Consider the following 25,046-nt stretch of genomic DNA (forward strand, 5'->3'; position numbering starts at 1 on the left):
TAGAATAGGCTTGTCTAGTCAAGAAAAGCAGAAGCTATGATGCCGACAAAGGTCCGTACAGTCAAGGCTATGGTCTTCCCAGTGGTCACATACAGTTGTGAGAGCTGGACCATAAAGAAAGCAGAGTGCTGAAGAATTGATGAATTTGAACTGTGGTGCTGGAGAAGACTCCCGAGAGTCCCCTGGACAGCAAGGAGATCAAACCAGTCAATCTTAAGGAAAATAAACCCTGAATACTTGTTGGAGGACTGATGCTGAAGCTGAAACTGCAGTATTTTGGTCATCTGGTTGAAACAGCTGACTCATTGGAAAAGTCCCTGATGCTGTGAAAGATTGAGGGCTGAAGGAGAAGAGAGCGTGAGAGGAGATGGCTGGATGGCATCACCAATGCAATGGACATGAACTTGGGCAAACTTTGGGAGATGGTGAGGGACAGGGAGGCCTGGCATGCTGCAGTCCATACGGTCTTGCAAAGAGACACGACTGGGTGACTGAACAACAAATGATTTCCAACCAACCACGGCTATGCAAAAATGGACATACCCAACACTTCTGATGTTTCAAGTGAAGAGAGAAATCCAGATTTCCATCCTAATTTTAAAAGTTCATCACCATTTAGAATGTTAATCCGATTAATTTTTAAAAATTTAACAACATTATATAAGCTGAAACTAAATAAACATGTGGGCTGGCTTCAGCCTGCGGGGTTGAGAGTCTACAACCTCTGATGCTGACTATAAAAGAGGAAAAAGCTGGGGATGTAGCCTACAGACAGTTCATGAAGGCCCTTGCATACTATGCCACAGAGAATGACTCAACCTTAACCCTGTAGACATCAAGAAATAGGAAGATAGATATTTCAGTAAAGAATCTTTCAAACTGTGTTTCTAAGAAGTGTTGTTTAAAATGCTTCATTAGTGGTATGATAAACACGGATTAAAGAGAGACTAAAAATGGGGTAGACTAGCTATGAGGTGATAATATTCGTCCAGATGAGAAATAAGTGAACGGATGAAACCCGTGCTCTGTGACAACCTATAGAGGTGGGACGGGGTGGGAGGTAGGTTTAAGACAGAGGGGACATATGTACACCTATGGCTGATTTATGTTGATATATAGCAGACACCAACACAATATTGTAAAGCAATTATCCTTCAATTAAAAATAAATACATTGGAAAAAAAAAAAGAAGTGAAGGGTTAAGGGAGAGCTCAGTGATGAACTGACAGCAGGTGTTGTGAGAAAGAGGAAAGAGCAAAAGAGAAGGGGTGACTTGGGGATAGAGTATGGGACTGCCAAGTCAGAACTCCGATGCTATGGACTGCTCCCTTGCTTTCTGTTTCTGTCATGGATTTTTCATAAATTAGAATTACAGTATCTCACCTCTCTCAAACCATGGCTATTACTGCAGCAGACTTTTAAAAAATATTAGTTTCTAAGTTACTAATCAGGGAGGCTGTGATGGTTAGTTTTGGTTAAACTATGGTTAAATGTGACTGGGGTGCACAGATTAAACATTATTAAACATGATTTCTGAGTACATCAGTGTGAGGGTGTTTCTAGATGAGATTAACATTTGAATCTGCAGACTCTACAGTAGACAGCCCTCCCACTGTGGGTGAACATCAATCTGTTGGGGTTTCTGAATAGAACAAAAGGAGGAAAACAGAATTCAGCCCTGTTTTGCTTCTTCTCTGTCTGCTTGTGATAGGACACCTCATCTTATCTTCTCTAGCTTTCAGACTGAGATTTAAACCATTGGATTCCCTGCTTCTCAGTCCTTCAGACTCAAGGAATTAAATCACCAGCTTTTCTGGGTCTCTAGTTTGCAGAAAGCTGAGTGTGGGACTTCTCAGCCTCCATAATCATGTGAGCCAATTTGTCATAACGAATCTTGTTTTTTGTACATATAAAACTCTACATGTATGTAAAATTTTTTCTATTGGTTGCTGCTATGGAGAATCCTGACTAATACAGGTGATTTCCAAACACCTAAGGAATTCAGCACATTAATGAGAACACAAATTCAGTTTGGATAAAAGGAAAAACTTATGTCTACGGAATAAAGGTCACCTGCAGTTAAAGATTACATTCTTAGGGGAATGCCTAGGATTTTGGCATGATCAATCACACAGACACTGACATTTCTGAAACTGTTTTTAAATTGTCAGCTTTCTTCATGTGGTTCTTAAACATGTATATCTACAAAAACAGTTTTAAAAGTATAACATTTTCATGAAACAACTGCTTTTTCCTAATATTTTTAACTTTTTTCCTGAGTAAAATTCACTACTGTGTTCTTCAGTTCTCAAGTTTAGCAGAGTATTTCTATGTTAGTTAGTTTGCATTTTCAGGTATCTTTTCTGGTCAATCAGAAACTCACTTCCATATTTTTACCAATACAATATGCAACCTAAGTAGTATATGACACCTCACTGAACCATGCTGTCCCTGCTCCCCAAAAAGTGAAATTGAAAACTACTTCCATGAGGATACAGGTTAGGATAAAACCAAGTTGCTCCTGTATACACGCACAGTTGCATCAGAATTCAAATCTTAGACGTCAGCTATTCATGTGAGTGAGCTTAACTGTTTGATCTTCTACCTGGGTTCTCCTGGGTTGATCAAGATAAAATTATATGATGAGATGATTTAGCAAAGCCTACAGTGCATTGCCCAGAAAGACAAGAAACAGGGAAACAGAGACAAGAACTTGGAAGACTACAGAAGAAGGCAGGTTCGGCTAGCACACGTCAACGAGCAAAAGCTAATGATCTGAAACAACAGCCTTTGACACTAAAAATTCATACTTTTCTTCTATGCAAGATCATCATTTATCTTCCCCATACAGAATTAGTTACGTATTGGCTCAATTATACATTTCTGTGTGCCAGAATATACACAATATAGCTTTGTTAGGCAAAATAATAACAACTTCATGGATTCACATGGTGCTACTTTGTAACTTAATGTCACTGAAAACTACAGTAGGGTAATGGAGAATGAAAGGGGATCTACCAACAGATCAATGTCTTACCTTTAAATTTATGCCTAACCTATGCCTTTAAATTTTTGCCATAAACTTAATAAACTTAGACATAGCCTTATAATTAATAAATAAATATCAGTGGACTAACTGATTGAAACACAGGAAGTAGAAAATACTTCACATTAAATCTTCAAATCAGATTCTTTTTCCTACTGGTCTAAACAGGGAAAGTGCTATTAACCTGTAATGACAATACATTAAGGACAATGCCAAGAGGAACACAAGGAAATCAATATGTCACTTTTGGCAACACTGTTCTCTACTAAGAGATTGTTTTTCATTCAACTGGAAGCTTTCTGAGTAAAGGAAACATGTATTATGCATCTTTTTATCCTCCACAGTACTTAGAGCAGCTTCTGGTATGAGTAAGCCCGTAGTAATGGCTACTGAACTTATAATTAAAATTCTCTAAGGAACACAGTTTTTATTCAAAATTAGCCACCAGGCATACCAAGACATTTAAGGTACTGGTGTATGTGGGAAGAGAAAGGAGCTTTACAGAAATCGTCAAAAATATGATCTTGGATGAGTATTCTCCAAAAAAGTGAGAACTCAGGTCTCTCTTTTACCTAAAATATAAACAGAATTTGTGTACATGTAGGCTTAGCAGCCTCTGGAGAAGGAAATGGCACCCCACTGCAGTATTCTTGCCTGGAGAATCCCATGGACAGAGGAGCCTGGTGGGCTACAGTTCATAGGGTCTCAGAGTCAGACACGACTGAAGCGACTTACCAGACACAGGGGGAAAACAAGGAAAAGACACCAGGTGGGATGAACAGGGATTGTCTGATGCAGCAAAGAAGTTTCTCTGCAGAGAAGCAGAAGAAAGGAAGGCTGGGATGATTTTCTTTTGCTCATTTCAGCACAGAACAGGACACAGAGGGCCAGAGCTTAACTGGGATCACAGTACAACAGCACCACCGTAAACCACTGAGCCGCTTCACAGTATTACCACCACCATCAAACCTTGGTTATCTCACATGAACTGTTACTAAATGAGTTCTGTTGCTCATAACTTACTTGAGGATTAGAAACCAAAGAATCAGAGCTTGTAGGGACTAGAGTTCACTTCACAAATTTTCAAACCTTTTTTACTCATATATTTTCTTCAAATACCTTACAAATGACTCTAGTACATTAAAAAAAAAATCAGAAGTAGGGAACCTGGCACCATGGTTGAAGTACCTTCCAGAGAATCACAATGGATGCAAAATTAGAAAATGAGTGATGAGTCCAAACTCATTTGACAGAGAAGTTAAGAGCCTGCCCAGTCAATGAATGAAAAAGCCAGAACCAGAATCCAGGAATGTCAACATCACAGAGGGTTCTTCCTACAATACTTCATGCTGCTTCTGAAAAATCAAAGAAAAAGGACAGTCTCAATACTTACCATCTTTGTTCAGCCACTGCTTTCTTGTTCTGTACAAAAGGAGCTTGTTGTGGACATACGGTAAAAGGAACTTGACACACCAGCTCTCCACACCAAGTTTGTTTTCAACCAGGACTATGGGACTCCGGTTATACCTAGCTTCAGGACACGGGATCAGGCCAATTTCATCTCTTAATATGTAAAACATAAAAAGAATTAAAGGTAAGAATACTAACTTTAAAAAAAATTTTCAAATCCTACAGAGTATTAAAAAACTGCACGTATTTCCTTTTCTTACAAATATTCAGTTCACCCACTGGATTGGGAGAATTTAAAAATTTCCTAATACTCACAAGAATATGGAAAAAATACTATTTGTACTTGTAGTGACAGGAATGAAAGCTGGTCTAATCTTTGAATAGAGATTTGAAAATATCTGTCAATTTTTAAAGTACATATACACTTTGACACAGCAATTCTACTGGTCAGAAATTATCCTATGCCAAGATATAAGAATTCATTGGCTATTCATAGCAACATGGCAATAAAACTTGTTAATACTCTAAATGTGTATCAAACAATGTAAGACTGGTAAAATAAACATGGGCCATCCATGTGATACAGTGGTAAAAAAAAAAATGAGGTAAATCTGCATATGCTGGTATGGAAAGGGTGCAAAGATGTATGACACAAAAAAAGCAAAATGCCAAACACAGTGTACAGCACAAAGCCCTTTTAAAAAGATACAGAGTTGCATTAAAAATTTCCTTTGTATAATCTTTTAAAAAGATACAGAGTTGCATTAAAAATTTTCTTGGAAGGATACCAAGAATCTTTGGGAGAGAGGGTTTTATTTTTATATAGTTTAAATTTTCTAATTATTTGTGCATATTAGCTTTGTTTTTTTAAAAATGTCAAAATGTATTTATGCTTGCCTGCTAACAAATATATGTAGGCCAAATCACTAATAAAATTATATTATCAGTGAGACTGTGAGCCATTTTTTGTCTTCTTTATAATCCTTTACACATTTCTAAAATAAAAATATATGCTAATAAATGTTGTTAAACCACAAATATTTCAAGATTTGATCATTTTCCTCTATGGTGGCCTCGAAATCCATTGATTCACCTCAACTTAAACTAAAAATTTACATTATTGGCAGAGATTTAACAAACAAGAGGGAGAGGACATATGTATACCTCTGGCTGATTCATGTTGATGTTTGGCAGAAAACATCAAAATTCTGTAAAGCAATTATCCTTCAGCTAAAAAATAAATACATTTTTAAAAATTTGATAACGTGGGGGAAAAAAAAAAAATACATAGGGCAGTTGACTTACACAGTAAATGAACCAACAAACACCAAAATGTTTTTGTAAAACTTGTACACATGCCTTTCAATTATATAGAATTTACAGTTCTCATCTATAAACATCCTTTCTCAAACAGTATGTTCTTCCCTTAATTAATGAATAACAAAAAGCCTTTTAACAAGAGCAGTTGACATAAATACTTTTAGAGTGTCTAAGCAGATTTTTTAAAATGTGTTTTTAAAAAAACAGAATAAAGAACTGTTTTTCAGAGCTTGTGTGTGACATTATCTATCATGCTCTTGGCTTCCTCTGCCAAAAGTGTGTTGGCTGATAGATGCAAAGAGGAAACTTGTTCGATTACAGATTATAAGAAAAGACTCCTTTTTTTTGGTTAGGTCACCATCACAAGCTGGTGGGAGGCTGTGGAACTAAAATAAAATCCATCCTGGAAACTCTTAACTGCATAGTTCAGAAGTAACCTACTTTCTACTGATCACTTCTTTAGTGACACAGGCATATATCAGTAAAAGAGGGTGTGCTAGGGGTTGCAAGTCACTATTCTTTCAAGCTGATCTAACTCCCAAGAAGACTTTGGGACCTAAGGCTTTTTGTCCTGACAACTTACTCAGCTGATTCAGGGTGTTTTGGTACACCTGAATATGCCAATATTACCTAAACATCTTCTGAATACTACAATGAATTAGATACTGCATTAGGTTCTGAAAATGCAAAAAATGAATAAAATAAGGTGGTCCCAGACTACACAAAGCTGATGGTTTTGCTGGGGAGTTGTGTCAATATCTGTAATAAAATGTTAACACACTTTGCCATTCCAGTAATATAGATAAGGTTTTTAGGAAGAATAGGGCAATAATGCTGAGGGCATCTAAGGCCAATGTCCAGTATTTCTAAATATATTTTTGTATTTGGTGATATGAAATCTAATCTAACTCACTATTGGGATAACTAGCCACATGGTCTATAACTGACTAAATACATGATTGAATTGCTGATATTTTCTGGGGTTCAGGTGTTACTATGTAAAATATTTGTTTAAAAACAAATAGACTTATAGTAAAGAAAATAATAAACTCAGTGTAATTATTTCAAGAAAATCTGTTTTCTAAGATCTAACAACCACTTACAACTTAAAAAGCTGCAAAAGTCAATATGAATGTTAGAGTAACAGGAATAAAAGAATTCTAGCTTCTGGGTACAGTCCATTTTGGGGGAGTATTTTTTACTTAAATTCACAATGTAAAAACCTGCCTTGTTCACGACACCAAACATAAAATGCCCAACTAACAAACTGGTACCTAAATGAAAGGACAGAACCATTTGCACAAATAAAAAACACATTTCTTTAGTTTGGCTACTATTCTTCCAAGAAATGCTTTTACAAAACAAGAATGCCTTGGATATAGCAGGTGGCCAACAACTGCTACTGAAATGCTGATTATCAGTGCACTTCAGTGTTATATTCGAATAAACAGTTTTCAAAGACTACTGCTTCTTGACTCTCCAAAAGAACATTACCTCTGACTTCCTTCTAATGCAGGTCCGAATCCTAGTTCTGTCAATACGATATAAATACATCTCTCTCTGTATATATCATTATCTCTGTCTCCTATCATTTGGCCCCAGCAGACCTCCATTTTTTTTCATTTGTAAAATGGAAGTATTACATTATATTTCTAAATAAGGAAAACAGGCTGCTAGGTTTCATCCAGCTTTCAAAGTTTATAACCTAGAAACCCAAAAACTATTCTCATGCAAAGAGAATGAAAATGGTCATATCAGGGAATACAAAGCACTAGGGTGGGGGTTGGGGGACGGGGATAAAAACATTAGAAGAGAGGTAGCAGGATGCATAGACCTTAGTCTCCATTCTACCACTGATCAATGTGGACCTGAGTAGGCACACATCAGTATCCTCATCTGAAATACAGGAATGACAACCCTTTCCCTGCCACTTATGAAAGCAAGTAATACAATGTAAAGGATGTGGTAAGCTACAAAGTATCAGGCAAAGATGAAGTATATTATCATTAATTCAGTTAAGAGCCTGAAGTCAACCAGAAAAGTTCATTGGTTAGCAGATAATAGGAAGCTAAAGCAAAGAAAGCAAATAAGCCTTTGTCAAGTTATTTGACCCTAAGATACAGTGCTATGCTGCTTCCTAAAAATATAACATGTACTTTATAAAGGCAGGTAGGTCAGTAAGATTCCAAATAAGTGTGTTTGACTTCAGACTTCGCCTATGCCTAGTCCCACTTTTTTTCAGACACTTTAGAATTCCAGAATCATTCTGAAATTGGAAGGGGCTTCATTCCTCCAGTCTCTCATTTTGTCAGATGAGGAAACAGATCCACTAAGGTTAAGTGATTAACCAAGGTCACAGTGCTTATGGCTTAATTCAAAATCTTAGTCACTCCACATTATATGGTTCAGTTTTACTATTTGGGGACTATCCTTCCCTCACCAATAGGAAGCTGGTAAATACTACTTTTATAAATAATTGGACCTATTCCAGCTTAAGTGATGTTTCTGAAAAGTAGAGATAAGAGACGCTCTCTAAACATGAGGAATAAGGTCAGTCTTATGTCTCCATCTAGATCTGCGCTGTGCAATACAGTTGTCACCAGGCATGTGTGCCCATTATGTATGAATCAATCAAAATTAAATAAAATTTAAATTTTAGTTCTTCTTTCACACTAGCCACATTTCAAGCACTCAACAGCTATATATGGCTAGTGGCTATGATTTGGATAGGACAGATTAAGAACATTTCCACCATTATAGGTATTTCTGTAAGTGCCTAAGTATAAGAACTGTATTTTATACTTCCTATTTCTTTTTTTAAAATTTATTTTAGTTGGAGGCTAATTTTTACTTTACAATATTGTAGTGGTTTTTGCCATACATTGATATGAATCAGCCATGGGTTTACATGTGTTCCCCATCCTCAATTACCCCCCACCTCCCGCCCCATCACATGCCTCTGGGTCATCCCAGTGCACCAGCCCTGAGCACCCAGTCTCATGCATCAGCAGAAAAGATGGTAGCTCATAAACAATAAGAGTTCAATCAATATTACAGTAATAAAAATTAGTAACTTTCTGGACAAGAGAACTTTGACATGACTCTAACTGCACTGTAAAAAGCTGCCCTTCACATTAGCACAGTGTCTGTCAGTTCAGTTCAGTCGCTCAGTCACATCCAACTCTTTGCAATCCCATGGACTTCAGCACACCAGGTTTCCCTGTCCATCACCAACTCCCGGAGCCTACTTAAACTCATATCCATCGCGTTGGTGATGCCATCCAACCATCTCATCCTCTGTCGTTCCCTTCTCCTCCCACCTTCAATCTTTCCCAGCATCAGGATCTTTTCCAATGAGTCGGTTCTTTGCATCAGGTAGCCAAAGTCCGCACATTAAGCTAATACCTGTTCTCTGGGTCAAGCCGTCTGTTGTTTTTCCAAAGTATTCTCTAGGAGTCAACCATACAAACATTTGCATGGTATTTTTCAGTTTATAAAGTGTTTCACATTCATCATTCAGTTGGCCAATATATTTTCTAAGAAACACAGGGATTCAAGTTAAGTCTAATATTTATAGTAGTTAAGTCTGTAGTGGCAACTAAGGGCAAGACACTGTGTGAGGTAATTTTCCTGTTTTTAGGCTGAGAAGGGGTAACCTATCCATGCTGCTGCTGCTAAGTCACTTCAGTCGTGTCCGACTCTGTGTGACCCCATAGACGGCAGCCCACCAGGCTCCCCCATCCCTGGGATTCTCCAGGCAAGAACACTGGAGTGGGTTGCCATTTCCTTCTCCAATGCATGAAAGTGAAAAGTGAAAGTGAAGTCACTCAGTCGTGTCTGACCCTCAGCGACCCCATGGACTGCAGCCTACCAGGCTCCTCCGTCCATGGGATTTTCCAGGCAAAAGTACTGGAGTGGGGTGCCATTGCCTTCTCCGAACCTATCCATACCCACCAGTAATAAAATCCACATTTCACCCACTGCATCTTCAACTCCTACTGGTTAGAAATTTTCAGAGACAAAGTCAATATGTTTACTACAGTAAATGTTGTCCAATAAAATTACAATCTTATGTTTGCAGGAAAGAGGAAAACAAAAAAAAAAAAAGAAAAACTTTTTTTTATAATACTGAACAATATAATTAAGTACTAATTTTGATGTTAACTAGTGCTTTTTCTTTTAACTAGAAATAGACCCTTTACATTTTGGAAGTAAAAGCGTTAGTTAGATGAGGGGAAGAACTATGAACAATTCTGAAAAGTCCAAATGTCCAAACACATTTTTAAAGTTACACTGTAATACTACTGAAGACATTGTTACTACGGGGAATATGCACTAATATATAGCTGAATATTAAATAACAAGTTAAGCTATTTACATTTTTCAGTTCTACATCATTATTTCATATTATTTCTAATGCCCAACTTATTTCAAGCTTTAAAATATTGTATGACCCAAATGCTTATTAACAATTTTAAGTTATGCATTGACAGTACATCGATGAGATCTCATCATAAAAATGCAACTGGGAGGGGGCAATTAAAATCATTTATGAGTTTTAATAAAAGCGCTTCCCAGGTGGCTCAACGCTAAAGAATGCCTGCCTCCCAATACAAGAGACTTGGGGTTCAATCCCAGGATCTCGAAGATTCCCAAGAGAAGGAAATGGCAACCCACTCCAGTATTCTTGCCTGGGAAATCCCATGAACAGAGGAGCCTAGCAGGCTACAGTCCATGGGGTTGCAAAGAGTCTGACACAACTTAGCGACTAGAACAAGAAGCTTCAATAAATTATGATCCAGAAGAATTGGGATGTGTTCCAAACTGCATTGTGTCAACCTGCCAGGCCAATGAACACTCAATCTCAGGTTTTTCAAACTAAGATGAATACTGTACATTAGAATTCTTTCTAACCTCCTCCTTAATTTATTTAAGAAATTAATTCTTTAAGAAAAATAACCCCAAATGATAAGAAAACAGGCCCTTCGTTTGTCCAATTTTTTTTCTTGAGGATGTCTCTTATTTGCAATAAAGCTCTCATTCTCAAAAAGGAACTGAAAGACTGATATACAACAAGGCATCAAAGCATTCTTTAGAAGGCCCAGTACCCTCTATGGTTACTGCCAGGAAATGATTCCAAACACTCTCATTCTGAAAAAAGGCACCAGTCACAAGGGGAAAGGAAGTGGATGCTGTCAGAGGTGGCAGGTGTGTTTTGAGGCCAGCAGTGTCCTGTTTTTAATGAGGCACAGCTGCACGTCTCCAATTGTGTGCCCCAAGGGAGCAAGACATCTGAGAGCATCACCTTGAAGGAAAAGAACATTTCATTTAGATGAAGGTTTGGCATCTCTTTTAAGCAGAAAAACTGAAGGAGTTAGAATGCTTAAAAAGAATAATTCATGCGTTCCAGTTTAAAGAACAACAACAACAAAAATAAACTCCACAAGCAATTAGATAAAGTGAAAATAATGTATTAATAAAACGGGACTCCCTGTTTATTTCTTTTGAGGAGAGGAAAGGAAGGACAAGAAAAGAGCTACACTCTTGGTTCTTCCTTATTCTTTTGTATAATGTGTAAATATATCTCTCCTTTAATACTTTCCTTTTTACTGGTTACATAAAAACAGAAGTATCAGAGTGAATAGTTTCTTCTGGGATCTTCCCGGAGAGCTCTTAAGTAAAATGGAAAGGAAGGAGGGAAAAGATACATGTGCCAGTTTCTGTGGTGTCCTACTTAAAGAGGGTAGCAGCTTTTGAATTAAAAAAAAAAAAAAGAATATGCTCCCTGCAACTATGAATCAACTAATGCTAAAAAGTATCAAGGTTTCTTTCATTTACTTTACACCACACAACCTGCGCTTACTGAAGCCACACTCTTGAGAATGCCCTGTTAACCTTTTAAACAAAATGCTTCATCGAAATCCCTCTATAATCTTAGAACAAGTGAGGGCAAAGTCAAAAGCAGCCTCAAACTACCTTGAGCTAGTAAACTGAGGGGTTTTTGCACCACAGAGAAGAAGATGATCGGTAACCCCTTCTTACCAAGGTCCGGGATGAACCTCAAGAGCTGTGTTAACAAAGCACATAACAGACCACACCGAGTGCCTGAAACGGATGTAGGACGTGGACACACGGGTGAAATCTTTCGAGTTTCGTGAACTCCTGGGAAAAGGGTTGGAGGGAGGAGAACCAAACAAAGTCACTACGATTTGATTTTCCGAGGTCACTTCTAAGGATGAGCCCGCGAGCGAGTTCCGGTAGCGGAAAGCTGGCCCCGCGGCGGCCGACAGCGGTCGGGGACCGACCAGGTTCCATCCGCTCTAGCGAGGAGGGCGCGGGCCAGGACCCGCCATCGGAGGTCAGCTCCAGGCTTGACCCCGCCCCCGCCCGTCCCCGACGACCCCCGCAAGCCGCGGAGGCGGGGGCTTAGTCGGCGCGCGACTCACATGTGCGGGTTTCTCCTGAAGGCATTGGTGATGTCCTTCACCACCCGCTGCACCAGCACCGCCACCTCTTCGCTCGTCTCAGCCATGTTGGCGGCGGCCGCGGCGGCTCGGGCGCGCCTCCGGGAGAGCGCCGAGCAGCCCGCGGGAGTTCCGCGGGGAGCGCGCGCGTGTGCGCCGGTTTGGCCGCGCCCCGCCCCCACCGCCGAGGCCGCCGCAGAGCACTTCCGGGTCAGGCCGCCGGCGTTAAGGGTGTGGTCGTTAACCGGGCTAGAGTAGGGTGTTTGGTCGCGGACTTCCTCTAGGCAGCGAGTTTCAAAGCGTCCGAGGTTATGCTGAAGATTCATTTGCAAAGTTACCTCAGGTCGCTGTTTCCACACATTTTATTTTAATTTCTAGTCCACTCGGGGCCGTGGAGTGAGGGGTCCTAAGGTCACTTCCAGAGCCGGAGTCTGGCCTGAGCACCCTGCCCAGACCACCAGTCTTCAGCCTCCTCAGGCCTTGAGGAAAGGAGCCGGTCCCCAAATGCTCATGGAGAAAAGTTCAACTGAGAGTGAAGGTTCTCTTAAACAGTTAGTCCCTTGACGTTCTGAGAGTTCGTTCCCTTTATCGGAATAAGTTGGAGGGATGAGGCCGTTCAGAGACGCTCTTGGTGAAATGAGTCCCAGTGGGACTATATTGGTGACCTTTTGTAACTCCGTGCCAGTTTCGGCCACTGAGCAGCCGTTTTCAAAAAGTTAATTTTAAAAAGTTAATAAATGGATTAAAGGAAGAAGGAGAAAAGTAAAGTAAAGTTATTTGCTCTTTCCATATAGGGAGTTGAAGTACAGAGCTATTTTAGAATTTTTTACTTTGTACTTTGTGTTGCACATCCTTTGATGTCCTTTAAACACTGCATTTTAATTTTGGAGTTTAAAAACAAAGTCCTTGGCAAAGTTTGCTCTTAATAGCTATTTGCCTTCCTACAAACAATTTGTGTAAGAAAAACTCTTGCAGGTAGGGGGACCCTCTTCTAGGGCCTGCGAGTTGGCTCTTGTCTAACATGCAGAAGTGTCAGAGGACACACACATGATGAGGAAGCAAGAGACTTCTTGGGAAGGGGCGCCCTGGGTGGAGAACAGCAGTGTAAGGGAATCCAGGAGGGTTGCTTTGCCATAGTCTGGGATTTTTGGTGATAGGATTAGTTTCAGGGTTGTCTTTGGCCAACCATTGTCACTCGAGGTCCTTCCTCGTGACGCCCGCATCACTCAGGCAAGAAGGATTCCAGCATGGAGGATTCTGAGATGTTGGTAGGACATATGGACTCTTGTCTCTTTATGACCTTTTCCGAATTCTTCTAGTTTGGTGGTGGCTTATTCCATGTTTCTTATAACTCATGCAAATGGTTACTGTGGCCCCTGGCCAGGATGGGCATTTTTCAGTCAGTGCTGCCCCTAACAAGGCTGGCTTTTTAGTCCATTTGGATTTTGAAATGCAATAATTCAAAATTTCATATATCAGATTTTCTTTCAGTCTTTGTGTTAGAAAAATCCAGCTGCTTTTGGTTCAGGTATTTTTACTTAAACCTTGAAATCTTGCCTATTAGAAACTTTTGTTCTTAAAGCAAATTCAGAATCTGTTATGTAGAGCATTTGAAGTAGGTTTGAAGATTTCGAAAGTAAAATTGTTCATTGGATGCAAAATTATAAAGCAATGAATGAGAAATAGGTATTAATCATATTGATTTGTATCCCTGCTGCTGCTAAATCGCTTCAGTCGTCTCCGACTCTACGTGACCCCATAGACGGCAGCCCACCAGGCTCCCCCGTCCCTCGGATTCTCCAGGCAAGAACACTGGAGTGGGTTGCCATTTCCTTCTCCAATGCATGAAAGTTTAAAGTGAAAGTGAAGTCGCTCAGTCGTGTCCAACTCTTAGCGACCCCATGGACTGAAGCCTACCAGGCACCTCCATCCATGGGATTTTCCAGGCAGGAGTACTGGAGTGGGGTGCCATTGCCTTCTGCATAGACATTGGCCTTCTGGTTTTAAAAGAAATGATAGAGAAATTTCATAAAATTGTAGAAAAGCAAGATGGACAGGTTTGATTTAGTAAAGTCAAACAAACTTTAACCTATTGACAGGTTCTCAAATGAGGCAGTGAAGTGAATTTGTGTTTAGATTCCAAGGCCAAAGACAACTTCAAATGTCCTAATTACTCTTAAAATGAAATACAGATGTTGAAATGGTTTGAGTTCACTGATAAGTTTTCTTCATATTCAATTAATCAGAGCCCTGCATCCTTTCCTAATCAAAGTGGAAATAAATCCTGACTTCTGGGGCAGAGCTTAATGGAACACACTCATAAATATGACATTTTTAAAAATAATTCATTTTTATCTTAAAAATTAGTGTGACTTTTGTATTTCATTCTACTCTTTTTAAGAGGAAAAACTAACAAACTTTGTCCCTAAATTCTGAAAGGAAATTGATACTCCAAAAAGACAATTCCTCTGAATGATTTTGTATGTCCCCTTCCCACATGCATGACACATGCACATACACACACTATTGGTACTCATTTGAAAGGTATGAATTATATGTCTCATGTTTCTTCTAAGAGTTCATGAGTTGTTTCAACCAATTATTAAAGATATGCTATGTTTAGAACTTGAATTTTTTATAGTTAGAACATACTAGAGCTCTGTCCAAACCCCGCCTTTTTTGCAGATAAGGAAGCTGAGGTTCAAATAATTGAAATTCATGTGATTTCAATAATGATATGTTTATAAGACTGTGTGTGTGTGTGTGTGTGCATGTTAAGTCGCTTCAGTCGTGTCTGACTCTTTGCAACCCTGTAGACCATAGCCCACCAGGCTTCTCAGTCCGTGGGATCCTCCAGGCATGAATACTGGGGTGAATTCCCTTGCCTTCCTCCCGGGCATCTTCCTAATCCAGGGACAAGAAACTTTGTAATCCAGGGATAAGAAACTGCATTGGTAGATGGGTTCTTTACCACTAGTGCTACCTGAGGAACATGAGGATATGATAAATTTAGCATGATTTTGCTGAAGGAGTCAAAGATTTATGTTTAAGAATCTGTAAAATACACTTACTAATATTGAAATATTGTAAATAGCTTAAATGAAATGCTCAATATTGGAGATTGATTAAATTATAGTAAATCTATGTGATAAAATAGTTTAGTCATTTAAAAGCTCATTGTAACTAGGACAGTATGTACCAAACTCTTAGGCAAGGTAAATTTAAAGGAGAATTTTACTTTCTAAGTAACACAAAGAACAAAATAAAATTTTTGTAATTGAATAAAAATGTTTTCAAAGTATACTTTAATAAAAACATGTATATATTTATTTGTTAATTATTTAACAATCTCTTATTATGCTTATTAATTTTCTTAGAGATTGATTTTTAAGTGACCATGACTCTTGTAACTCCCTCATACTGCCCCCAATTATGCCTTTCATAGCTTAGAAGACTATTTGACAGTCCTATGAATGTACTTGATAATCCTTCCATACCCCACCAAAATCATTCTTTTTGTATTTTAGAAGAATATTTGATGATGGGGAAAGGTGTGTGTGTGTGTGTGTGTGTGTGTGTATATATATAAAATAAATGACAAGTACCAAAACAACATACAAGACAGTTATAGACAAAAATTATGCAATAGTCGATCTAAGAAAGAAATGGAAAATTTTATTCAAGCCAATGACTGAGCACACACACACACAGACACATTACACACAGACACACAGATACATTACATGTTAAACGATTTATCATAGACAGTTTACATAATCCAGTTCTGCACATACAAAATAAATAATGAGTCATGGGTCATCATGGCCCCTCACAAGATTAAGAAGGAAGGTTATTTCTTAAGAAGTTGTGACTCTGTGAAATTAATAAGTAACATCTCCTAAGGAGGTCTGGCTAACACAAATTCACAGCACATGCTAAGGAGAGGGAGGAAGCCCAAACAGGCAAAGAAAAATTTTATGTTTAAGTATTTCTCATCTAGCCTTAAAAATGAATTTTATTTCATCATATATGAAACAAATTGTACATCATATTTATATGTATTAGACTGGGATGTTATAAACTAAAATGTTAGCAATAGTTATCTCCATATGATAGAACTACTATAGATGATTAGGACCTATAAATATAGATTCTTTATATTACTCTGGATGTTCGAAACTTTCTAGAGTAAAAAATCTAATGTGAAGCACTATACAAATTATTGCTTATTTCTATGAGTAGACACATCAGTATTAAAACATAGTAGTAAAGCTAATACTAATTTTCAAAACAGAACTCTATTGTTTAATATTCTAAAGAGAATTATACCACTATTACAATTAGTTTCCTAGTTAAAATATGAACTTTTTTTTAACATATCAGAAAGTAGATAAATGTTATAAAGATGCTAATCATGTTGATGACTTTAAATGATCAGTTGTTAGAATCCATGATGATAGAGGAATGAAGATACTAGTAGCATAGTGTGGTTTTTGTTGCTGAGTAAAGTGCTGTTTTATATTTATTGATATTTAATAGTTCCAAAATGTTATTCTTTATCTTCTTCCTATCTATAGGCCCATGATGTAATCTTCAGAAAAGAACAAGAGAAAATATCTGGAGAGAAAAAGAGCCAATCCAGGCCTTGCATATGGAAATGGCTAGGGATATGGGTATGTCTCCATGATGGATTCAATGTTTCTCATGTACAGAAGATATCAAAATTTTTGTAGGGATTTCTTATGCCGTTTAATGGATGACTAAAGAAAAGAAGTATCCAAATATGAGTACATTCTTAAGGAGTTATTTTTTGCTTTATGTTTTTCTTATTCTTCAGTGTAAATATGATAATAATGTAAACCGTAGACTTAGGTTTAAAAAATCATAACTGAAAATTTAGGAAAGTAGTAAAAGCTTTAATTTTACTACAGAAGAGGTTTACTCTGAGTCTTCCTCAGTAACTGCCTGAAAGTAAGAGAGGGCTATATTTCCTCTTCTTTCATCTCACTTCTTTTTTGGTATCTTTTTTCCTTTTTCTGGCTGTATGTCATGTGGGATCTTAGTTCCCAGACCAGGGATCGAACCCCATCCCATGCATTGGCAGGCAGATTCTTAACCACTGGACCACCAGGGAAATCCCCATCTCACTTCTTAAGCTAATTTTTCAACTCAGATTTTATAATCAAAAATGTACTTTATTTCTCAGTTTCTTTCTGTTTCCATGTTTTAAGCCACTTCTGAGACTTAACAAAATTAACAACAGGCCAAAATCACCCATAGGAAATGATGAAATTTCTTTATTAAATGATGAATTATGCTCTAACTTGTATTAATAGTATAATATTTATAGAAACTGACAGTCTGAGTGTTAGGAAAGAATGCCAAACAGTTATTCCCCAATTAACATCTTCTGGCTTTAGGCACTTGAATTTCTATGGAGAGTCCTCAAGAAAATTGGAGATGTAAAGGGAACATTTCATGCAAGGATGGGCATAACAAAGAACAGAAATGGTAAGGACCTAACAAGCAAAAGAGATTAAGAAGAGGTAGCAAGAATACACAGAAGAACTATACAAAAAAGATCTTAGTGACCCAGATAACCATGATGGTGTTGTCACTCACCTAGATCCAGACATCCTGGAGTGTGAGTTAAGTGGGCCTTAGGAAGCATTACTACAAATAAAGCTACTGAAGTTGATGGAATTCCAGCTGAACTATTTCAAATCCTAAAAGATGATGCTATTAAAGTGCTGCCCTCAGTATGTCAGCAAATTTGGAAAACTCAACAGTGTCCAAAGGACTGGAAAAGGTCAGTTTTCATTCCAAATTCCAAAGAAGGGCAATGCCAAAGAATGTTTAAACTACTGTACAATTGCACTCATTCAACATGCTTCAAAATCCTTCAAGCTAGGCTTCAGCAGTACATGAACTGAGAACTTCCAGATGTACAAGCTGGATTTAGAAAGGGCAGAGAAACCAGAAATCAAATTGCCAACGTTCGTTGGCTCATGGAGAAAGCAATGGAATTCCAGAGAAACATCTACTTCTGCATCATCCACTATGCTAAAGTCTTTGACTGTGTGGATCACAATAAACTGTGGAAAATTCTTCAAGAGATGTGAATACCAGACCACCTTACCTGTCTTTTGAGAAACCTCTATGCAGGTCAAGAAGCAACAGTTAGAACTGGACATAGAACAACTGACTGGTTCAAAACTGGGAAAGGAATACAACAAGGCTGTATATTGGCACCCTGCTTATTTAACTTACATGCAGAGTACATCATAAAAAATGCTGGGCTAGATGAATCACAGGCTAGAATCAAGATTGGTGGGAGAAATAGCAGCAACCTCAGATATGTAGATGATACCACTCTAATACCAGAAAGTGAAGCGGATCTAAAGAGCCTCTTGATGAAGGTGAAAGAAGAGAGTGAAAAAACCTGGCTTGAAACTCCATATTCAAAATCTAAAATCATGCCATGTGACCCCAAGACTTTATGGCAAATAGAAGGGGAAAACTAGAAGCAGTGACAGATTTTCTTTTCTTGGGCTCCAAAATCACTGTGGATGGTAACTGCAACCATGAAATTAAAAGACGCTTGCTCCTTGGAAGGAAAGCTTTGACAAACCTAGATAGTGTATTTAAAAGTAGAGACATCACTTTGCTGACAAAGGTCCGTATAGTCAAAGCTATGATTTTTACAGTAGTCATGTACAGATGTGTAAGTTGGACCTTAAGGAAGGCTGAATGCCAAAGAATTGATGCTTTGAAATTGAGGTGCTGGAGAGTCCCTTGGACTGCAAAGAAATCAAACCAGTCAATCCAAAAGGAAATCAACCCTGAATTTTCACTGGAAGGACTGCTGCTGAAGCTGAAGCTCCAATACTTTGGCAATCTGAGGTGAAGAGCTGACTCATTGGAAAAGACCCTGATGCTGGTAAAGATTGAAGGCAAAAGGAGAAAGGGGTGGCAGAGGATAAGATAGATAGCATCACCATACTAAATGAACATTGATTTGAGCAAATTCTGAGAGAGCGCGCAAGACAGAGGATACTGGTGCATTGTAGTCCTTGAGGTTGTAAAGAATCAGACATGAGTTAGAGAGTGAACAACAACAAAAACAGTTCTAACCATATTGTTCCTCAGGGCCCCCAAAAGTCCAATCTACTTATGTCTGTGTCTGAGTGAATAAGGTTTTTCATTGTCATTGATGACATACATTTGAGCCAACAGACCATACTATAATAATAGAACCATCTTTAATAGAAGCTATCTTTTAATCATTTTTTTCATTTTGAAAGTCCTTAGGTATGTTCCTGAAATAGTGCCAACTCAATACCAGCATCAAGAAAGGGTTGGCTCTTTATTACTGGCTCTAACAGAGCTGACAATTCTCTTTATTTTCAATAAGAAAAGTGTTATTTCATTAATTTTTTTCAAGAAGAGGGGTGAAACCATTTTAGAAATTAATTTTATACTCTTCTTTAAAACTTAAATGATTATCTAAGTAGGGTCTAGTGATAAACCTAAATTGTAGAACTTTAATGCAATTTTTCATAGCTAGAACTATTAAATAATTACTTCTAACTTGATGCAATTAAAAAGGTGATTTGTTTATGGTTAGCAGCATCCATCTTCACAGAAAACATTCTATTTAATGAAGTATTTCAATTGAGCAAACATTTGCTGGGTGTCTGCTATATGTATGGCATGTCCACAAAGGTGACATTGATGACCAAAACTAGACCTTGCCTCTCTAAAACAGGTTATCTTATTCACCTATAGTCTTCAGTTCAGTTCAGTTCAATCACTCAGTCGTGTCTGACTCTTTGTGATGCCAGGAATCACAGCACGCCAGGCCTCCCTATCCATCACCAACTCTCGGAGTTCACTCAAACTCATGTCCATCGAGTCGGTGATGCCATCCAGACATCTCATCCTCAGTCGTCCCCTTCTCCTCCTGCCCTCAATCCCTCCCAGCATCAGGGTCTTTTCCAATGAGTCAACTCTTCCCATGAGGTGGCCAAAGTATTGGAGTTTCAGCTTCAGCATCAGTCCTTCCAATGAACACCCAGAACTGATCCCCTTACTGGTTGGATCTCCTTGCAGTCCAAGGGACTCTCAAGACTCTTCTCCAACACCACATTTCAAAAGCAACAATTCTTTGGCACTCAGCTTTCTTCACAGTCCAACTCTCACATCCATACATGACCACTGGAAAAACCATAGCCTTGATTAGGCGGACCTTTGTTGGCAAAGTAATATCTCTGCTTTTGAACGTGCTATCTAGGTTGGTCATAACTTTCCTTCCAAGGAGTAAGCGTCTTCTAATTTCATGGCTGCAATCACCATCTGCAGTTATTTGGGAGCCCCCCAAAATAAAGTCTGACACTGTTTCCACTGTTTCCCCATCTATTTCCCATGAAGTGATGGGACCTATAGTCTTATTTAGATGCAAATCTACTTTGCATACCAAGACTTCCTTTTGAAGTAGTGCAAATGAAAACTTCTTAATATCCAAGCGTTAGATATTCTGATCTTTCTGATTGAAAGATCAGTAACTCTCAAAATAGTATGGTTCTAATAAAGGAGATATAATTTATTTAAACAAAATATATTCAGGCTTTTATTTCAAAACTTATATTTGGAAAAATCTAAACTGCTGCCTAATACCTTTATGAATATGTAAATAAGGCTTTTTCACTTTAAATTATAAACCAGAATTGAAACTCCATGTCATACAATTTAATTTCTTTGTTTTTAAGAGGGAGTTAATTATATATTAGTAGCAATCAAGTGTAGATTTAAAAACCAAGATGACTTTTAACAAACCTAGGTTTATCTTTTTAAACTCTAGGACAGGATTTTACAAGCAAGCTCTCAGTTCATTACTATACATATGTTGGTTTTAAAACTAGAACATACATCTCTAGGATAAGTAATTTTCTAGCCTAGGATATTTTTAAGCTTTTGAGAATTCCTAGAGGAGAATTTGGAGAAGGTGATGGCACCCCACTCCAGTACTCTTGCCTGGAAAATCCAGTGGACAGAGGAGCCTCGTAGCGCTGCCGTCCATGGTGTCACGAAGAGTCAGACACGACTGAGCGACTTCACTTTCACTTTTTACTTTCATGCATTGGAGAAGGAAATGGCAACCCACTCCAATATTCTTGCCTGGAGAATCCGAGGGACGGGGGTGCCTGGTGGGCTGCCGTCTATGGGGTCACACAGAGTCGGAAACGACTGAAGAGACTTAGCAGCAGCAGCAGAGTAGAATTTACATTATTTTTGATAGCTATTTGCTAGTAGATATGATATGGAAATCCATGAATTATCTGAATGGGGAAAACTGGTTTACTTTTTCCTAGATTTCCACCCCCTCCCCCCGCTCTTTTTCTACCAACATATAGATTGACTCTGCTGCATGAAGTAGACTGGAACTATAAAGCTCCAAAAGTTGTATTTTGAGGCATCATTGTTGACTCTCTGTGTGTGAGTGAGTGTGTGTCTATATGTGTGCATATATGTGTGCATTTTAAGATCACTCATTTAGAATAGTTTGTTTCATACCACTGGCCACCACTCTATATACTTGAACATAATTAAATTGATATGTTAAAGATATGTTAAGGACTCTATATACTTGAACATAATTAAATTGATACATTAAGGATATCGATGGAAATATTTTAAAGATTATTTTCAATACTTGCCTTCCGTATTAGGCAGAATTCTTAGCTTATTTCTTCTTCTCTTGCTGGTATTGATTGTGCAGGTCATATCTCCAGGCCAAGCCTCTTGCTAACCCCTACAGAACTCCCAAAGTGGTTTTTCTAATACTCTTTACCAACCACCAAAGAAAAACCCAGATTTTTTGCTAATGATACAAAAAGCTTCCACAGTCTGACCAAATCTACCATTTCTGGACTTAATTCTCAATGTTAGACTTTGTGATAGGATTGAATAGACAGATGAGAAGTGGATCTTTAAAAATTCACAGATTATAAACTGGTGCTGCTACTCAGTAGCTGTAATGGCCTGGTTAATGCATAAAGCAGGAATCCTCATGTGATTATGTCCAGTAAACAGGCCTATATTGGTCATAATAAGGAAGCCTGGAATTGCCCTGGGAAAAGAAGATGGGTGTCAGGAAAATGAGCCTTGAAAAATTATAGTAATAGAAAAAGTATAGTAACGTTAATAGGAGGAGGCTCTGCTGATAGTATTACCACTCATGTGTCTGCAGGTAGAGTAAATAATTATAATCCATGTTTTATGCAAAAATACCATCTCTTAATCCTCTATTTTATGTAGTCCTCAAAAATACAATCTTATCCGTATCCTCAATTCATAAGTAAGGAATGAGATGAAATTACTGTATTCAAGATTAAACAGCAAATTAAGTTAAGACTTGCCTCTGTTGCCAGATTGTATGGTCGTCATGAATAAAACATCAAGGTTTACTCTCTGATCCAAGACCAAGGAAATAGAAAGGAACTGTATTACAGTTTCTGGACCTGAGCCTTTCCTAAGTCATCATGAAGCAGCCTCATGTAACTATCTGTACTCTTCATTGTGACAAAACCAAAACAAGAGATCATAGCTGTGTTTACTTTGTGCCTGGCACTGTGTTAAAGTAGCTTTACATATATTGCCTTTAACTATCAGCAATCCTATAAGGTAACTGCTTTGTTTTCCTCCATTATCTAGATGAGGAAAGTAGGGCTTAGAAAAGTGGCTTAACCCAAAGGCACATAATGAGTTAGTGGCTGAGCTGGATCTGGAACCAGATCAACTTTGTGACAGAGCCCATGTTCTTCTGTTGAGCCTCACAACCCAGTGCATGCCTTCCTCTAGAGAATGATTAGAAATTTGGTGAGTTTTTTTTTTAATTGATGATAGCAAACTCTAGAATTCTGAATCACACACAGGATCCCTTCTCTTTTCTCTTTGGCTCAAAGCCACATTGATTAAATGAAAGGGTTTGATGACAACTTGTTTCTTCTTTCATTCTTCTCATATCCCCAAACTTAGCTTCAGTTCAGTTCAGTCACTCTGTCGTGTCTGACTCTGTGACCCCATGAATCGCAGCATGCCAGGCCCCCCTGTCCATCACCAACTCGCGGAATTCACTCAAACCCACGTCCATCGATTTGGTGATGCCATCCAGCCATCTCATGCTCTGTCGTCCCCTTCTCCTCCTGCCCCCAATCCCTCCCAGCAACAGAGTCTTTTCCAATGAGTCAACTCTTCGCATGAGGTGGCCAAGTATTGGAGTTTCAGCTTCAGCATTAGTCCTTCCAGTGAACACCCAGGACTGATCTACTTTAGAATGGACTAGTTGGATCTCCTTGCAGTCCAAGGGACTCTCAAGAGTCTTCTCCAACACCACAGTTCAAAAGCGTCAATTCTTAGGTGCTCAGCTTTCTTCACAGTCCAACTCTCACATCCATGCATGACCACTGGAAAAACCACAGCCTTGACTAGGTGGACCTTTGTTGGCAAAGTAATGTCTCTGCTTTTGAATATGCTATCTAGGTTGGTCATAACTTTCCTTCCGAGGAGTAAGCATCTTTTAATTTCATGGCTGCAGTCACCATCTGCAGTGATTTTAGAGCCCCGAAAAATAGTCTGATACTGTTTCCACTGTTTGCCATCTATTTGCCATAAAGTGATGGGACCAGATGCCATGATCTTAGTTTTCTGAATGTTGAGATTTAGGCCAACTTTTTCACTCTCCTCTTTCACTTTCATCAAGAGGCTTTTTAGTTCCTCTTCACTTTCTGCCATAAGGGTGGTGTCATTTTCATATCTGAGATTATTGATATTTCTCCTGGCAATCTTGATTCTAGCTTGTGCTTCTTCCAGCCCAGTGTTTCTTATGATGTACTCTGCATATAAGTTAAATAAGCAGGGTGACAGTATACAGCCTTAACGTACTCCTTTTCCTATTTGGAACCAGTCTATTGTTCCATGTCCAGTTCTAACTGTTGCTTCCTGACCTGCATATAGATTTCTCAAGAGGCAGATCAGGTGGTCTGGTATTCCCATCTCTTTCAGAATTTTCCACAGTTTCTTGTGATCCACACTGTCAAAGGCTTTGGCATAGTCAATAAAGCAGAAATAGATGTTTTTCTGGAACTCTCTTGCTTTTCCATGATCCAGGGAATATTGGCAATTTGATCTCTGGTTCCTCTGCCTTTTCTAAAACCAGCTTGAACATCTGGAAGTTCACGGTTCATGTATTGCTGAAGCCTGGCTTGGAGAATTTTGAGCATTACTTTACTAGCATGTGAGATGAGTGCAATTGTGGGGTAGTTTGAGCATTCTTTGGTATTGCCTTTCTTTGGGATTGGAATGAAAACTGACCCTTTCTAGTCCTGTGGTCACTGCTGAGTTTTCCAAATTTGCTGGCATATTGAGTGCAGCACTTTCACAGCATCATCTTTCAGGATTTGAAATAGCTCAACTGTGATTCCATCACCTCCACTAGCTTTGTTCGTAGTGATGCTTTCTAAGGCCCACTTGACTTCACATTCTAGGATGTCTGGCTCGAGGTGAGTGATCACACCATCATGATTGTCTTGGTCATGAAGATCTTTTTTGTATAGTTCTGTGTATTCTTGCCACCTCTTCTTCATATCTTCTGCTTCTGTTAGTTCCATACCATTTCTGTCCTTTATCGAGCCCATCTTTGCATGAAATGTTCCCTTGATATCTCTAATTTTCTTGAAGAGATCTCTAGTCTTTCCCATTCTGTTGTTTTTCTCTATTTCTTTGCATTGATTGCTGAGGAAGGCTTT

At 38.5% G+C, this 25,046-nt stretch overlaps 2 protein-coding genes across 4 annotated transcripts in view; one reads left to right on the plus strand and one right to left on the minus strand.

Moving 5' to 3' along the window:
- The window catches only part of PTAR1 (protein prenyltransferase alpha subunit repeat containing 1), a 51,213-nt gene extending 38,816 nt beyond the window's left edge, over window positions 1-12,397 (minus strand). Inside the window, exons 1-2 of one of the 2 annotated variants that reach the window (XM_027549434.1) lie at window positions 12,223-12,397; window positions 4,440-4,609 (exon numbers count right to left, since the gene is read on the minus strand). In XM_027549434.1, coding sequence (XP_027405235.1) covers window positions 4,440-4,609; window positions 12,223-12,308 — 256 coding nt within the window. In that variant the 5' untranslated portion in view covers window positions 12,309-12,397. The remainder of the gene's footprint in view (window positions 1-4,439; window positions 4,610-12,222) is intronic. The other variant, XM_027549433.1, reaches the window with a different exon arrangement.
- Window positions 12,398-12,501: 104 nt separating this feature from the next.
- The window catches only part of C8H9orf135 (chromosome 8 C9orf135 homolog), a 161,034-nt gene continuing 148,489 nt past the window's right edge, over window positions 12,502-25,046 (plus strand). Inside the window, exons 1-2 of one of the 2 annotated variants that reach the window (XM_027549439.1) lie at window positions 12,502-12,583; window positions 16,818-16,913. The gene's annotated coding sequence lies outside the window, so the exon portion shown is untranslated. Of the gene's footprint in view, window positions 12,584-12,696; window positions 13,509-16,817; window positions 16,914-25,046 lie in introns of those variants that run through there. The other variant, XM_027549438.1, reaches the window with a different exon arrangement.

The sequence above is a fragment of the Bos indicus x Bos taurus genome, chromosome 8 (assembly GCF_003369695.1).
Source record: "Bos indicus x Bos taurus breed Angus x Brahman F1 hybrid chromosome 8, Bos_hybrid_MaternalHap_v2.0, whole genome shotgun sequence".
NCBI lineage: Eukaryota > Metazoa > Chordata > Mammalia > Artiodactyla > Bovidae > Bos > Bos indicus x Bos taurus.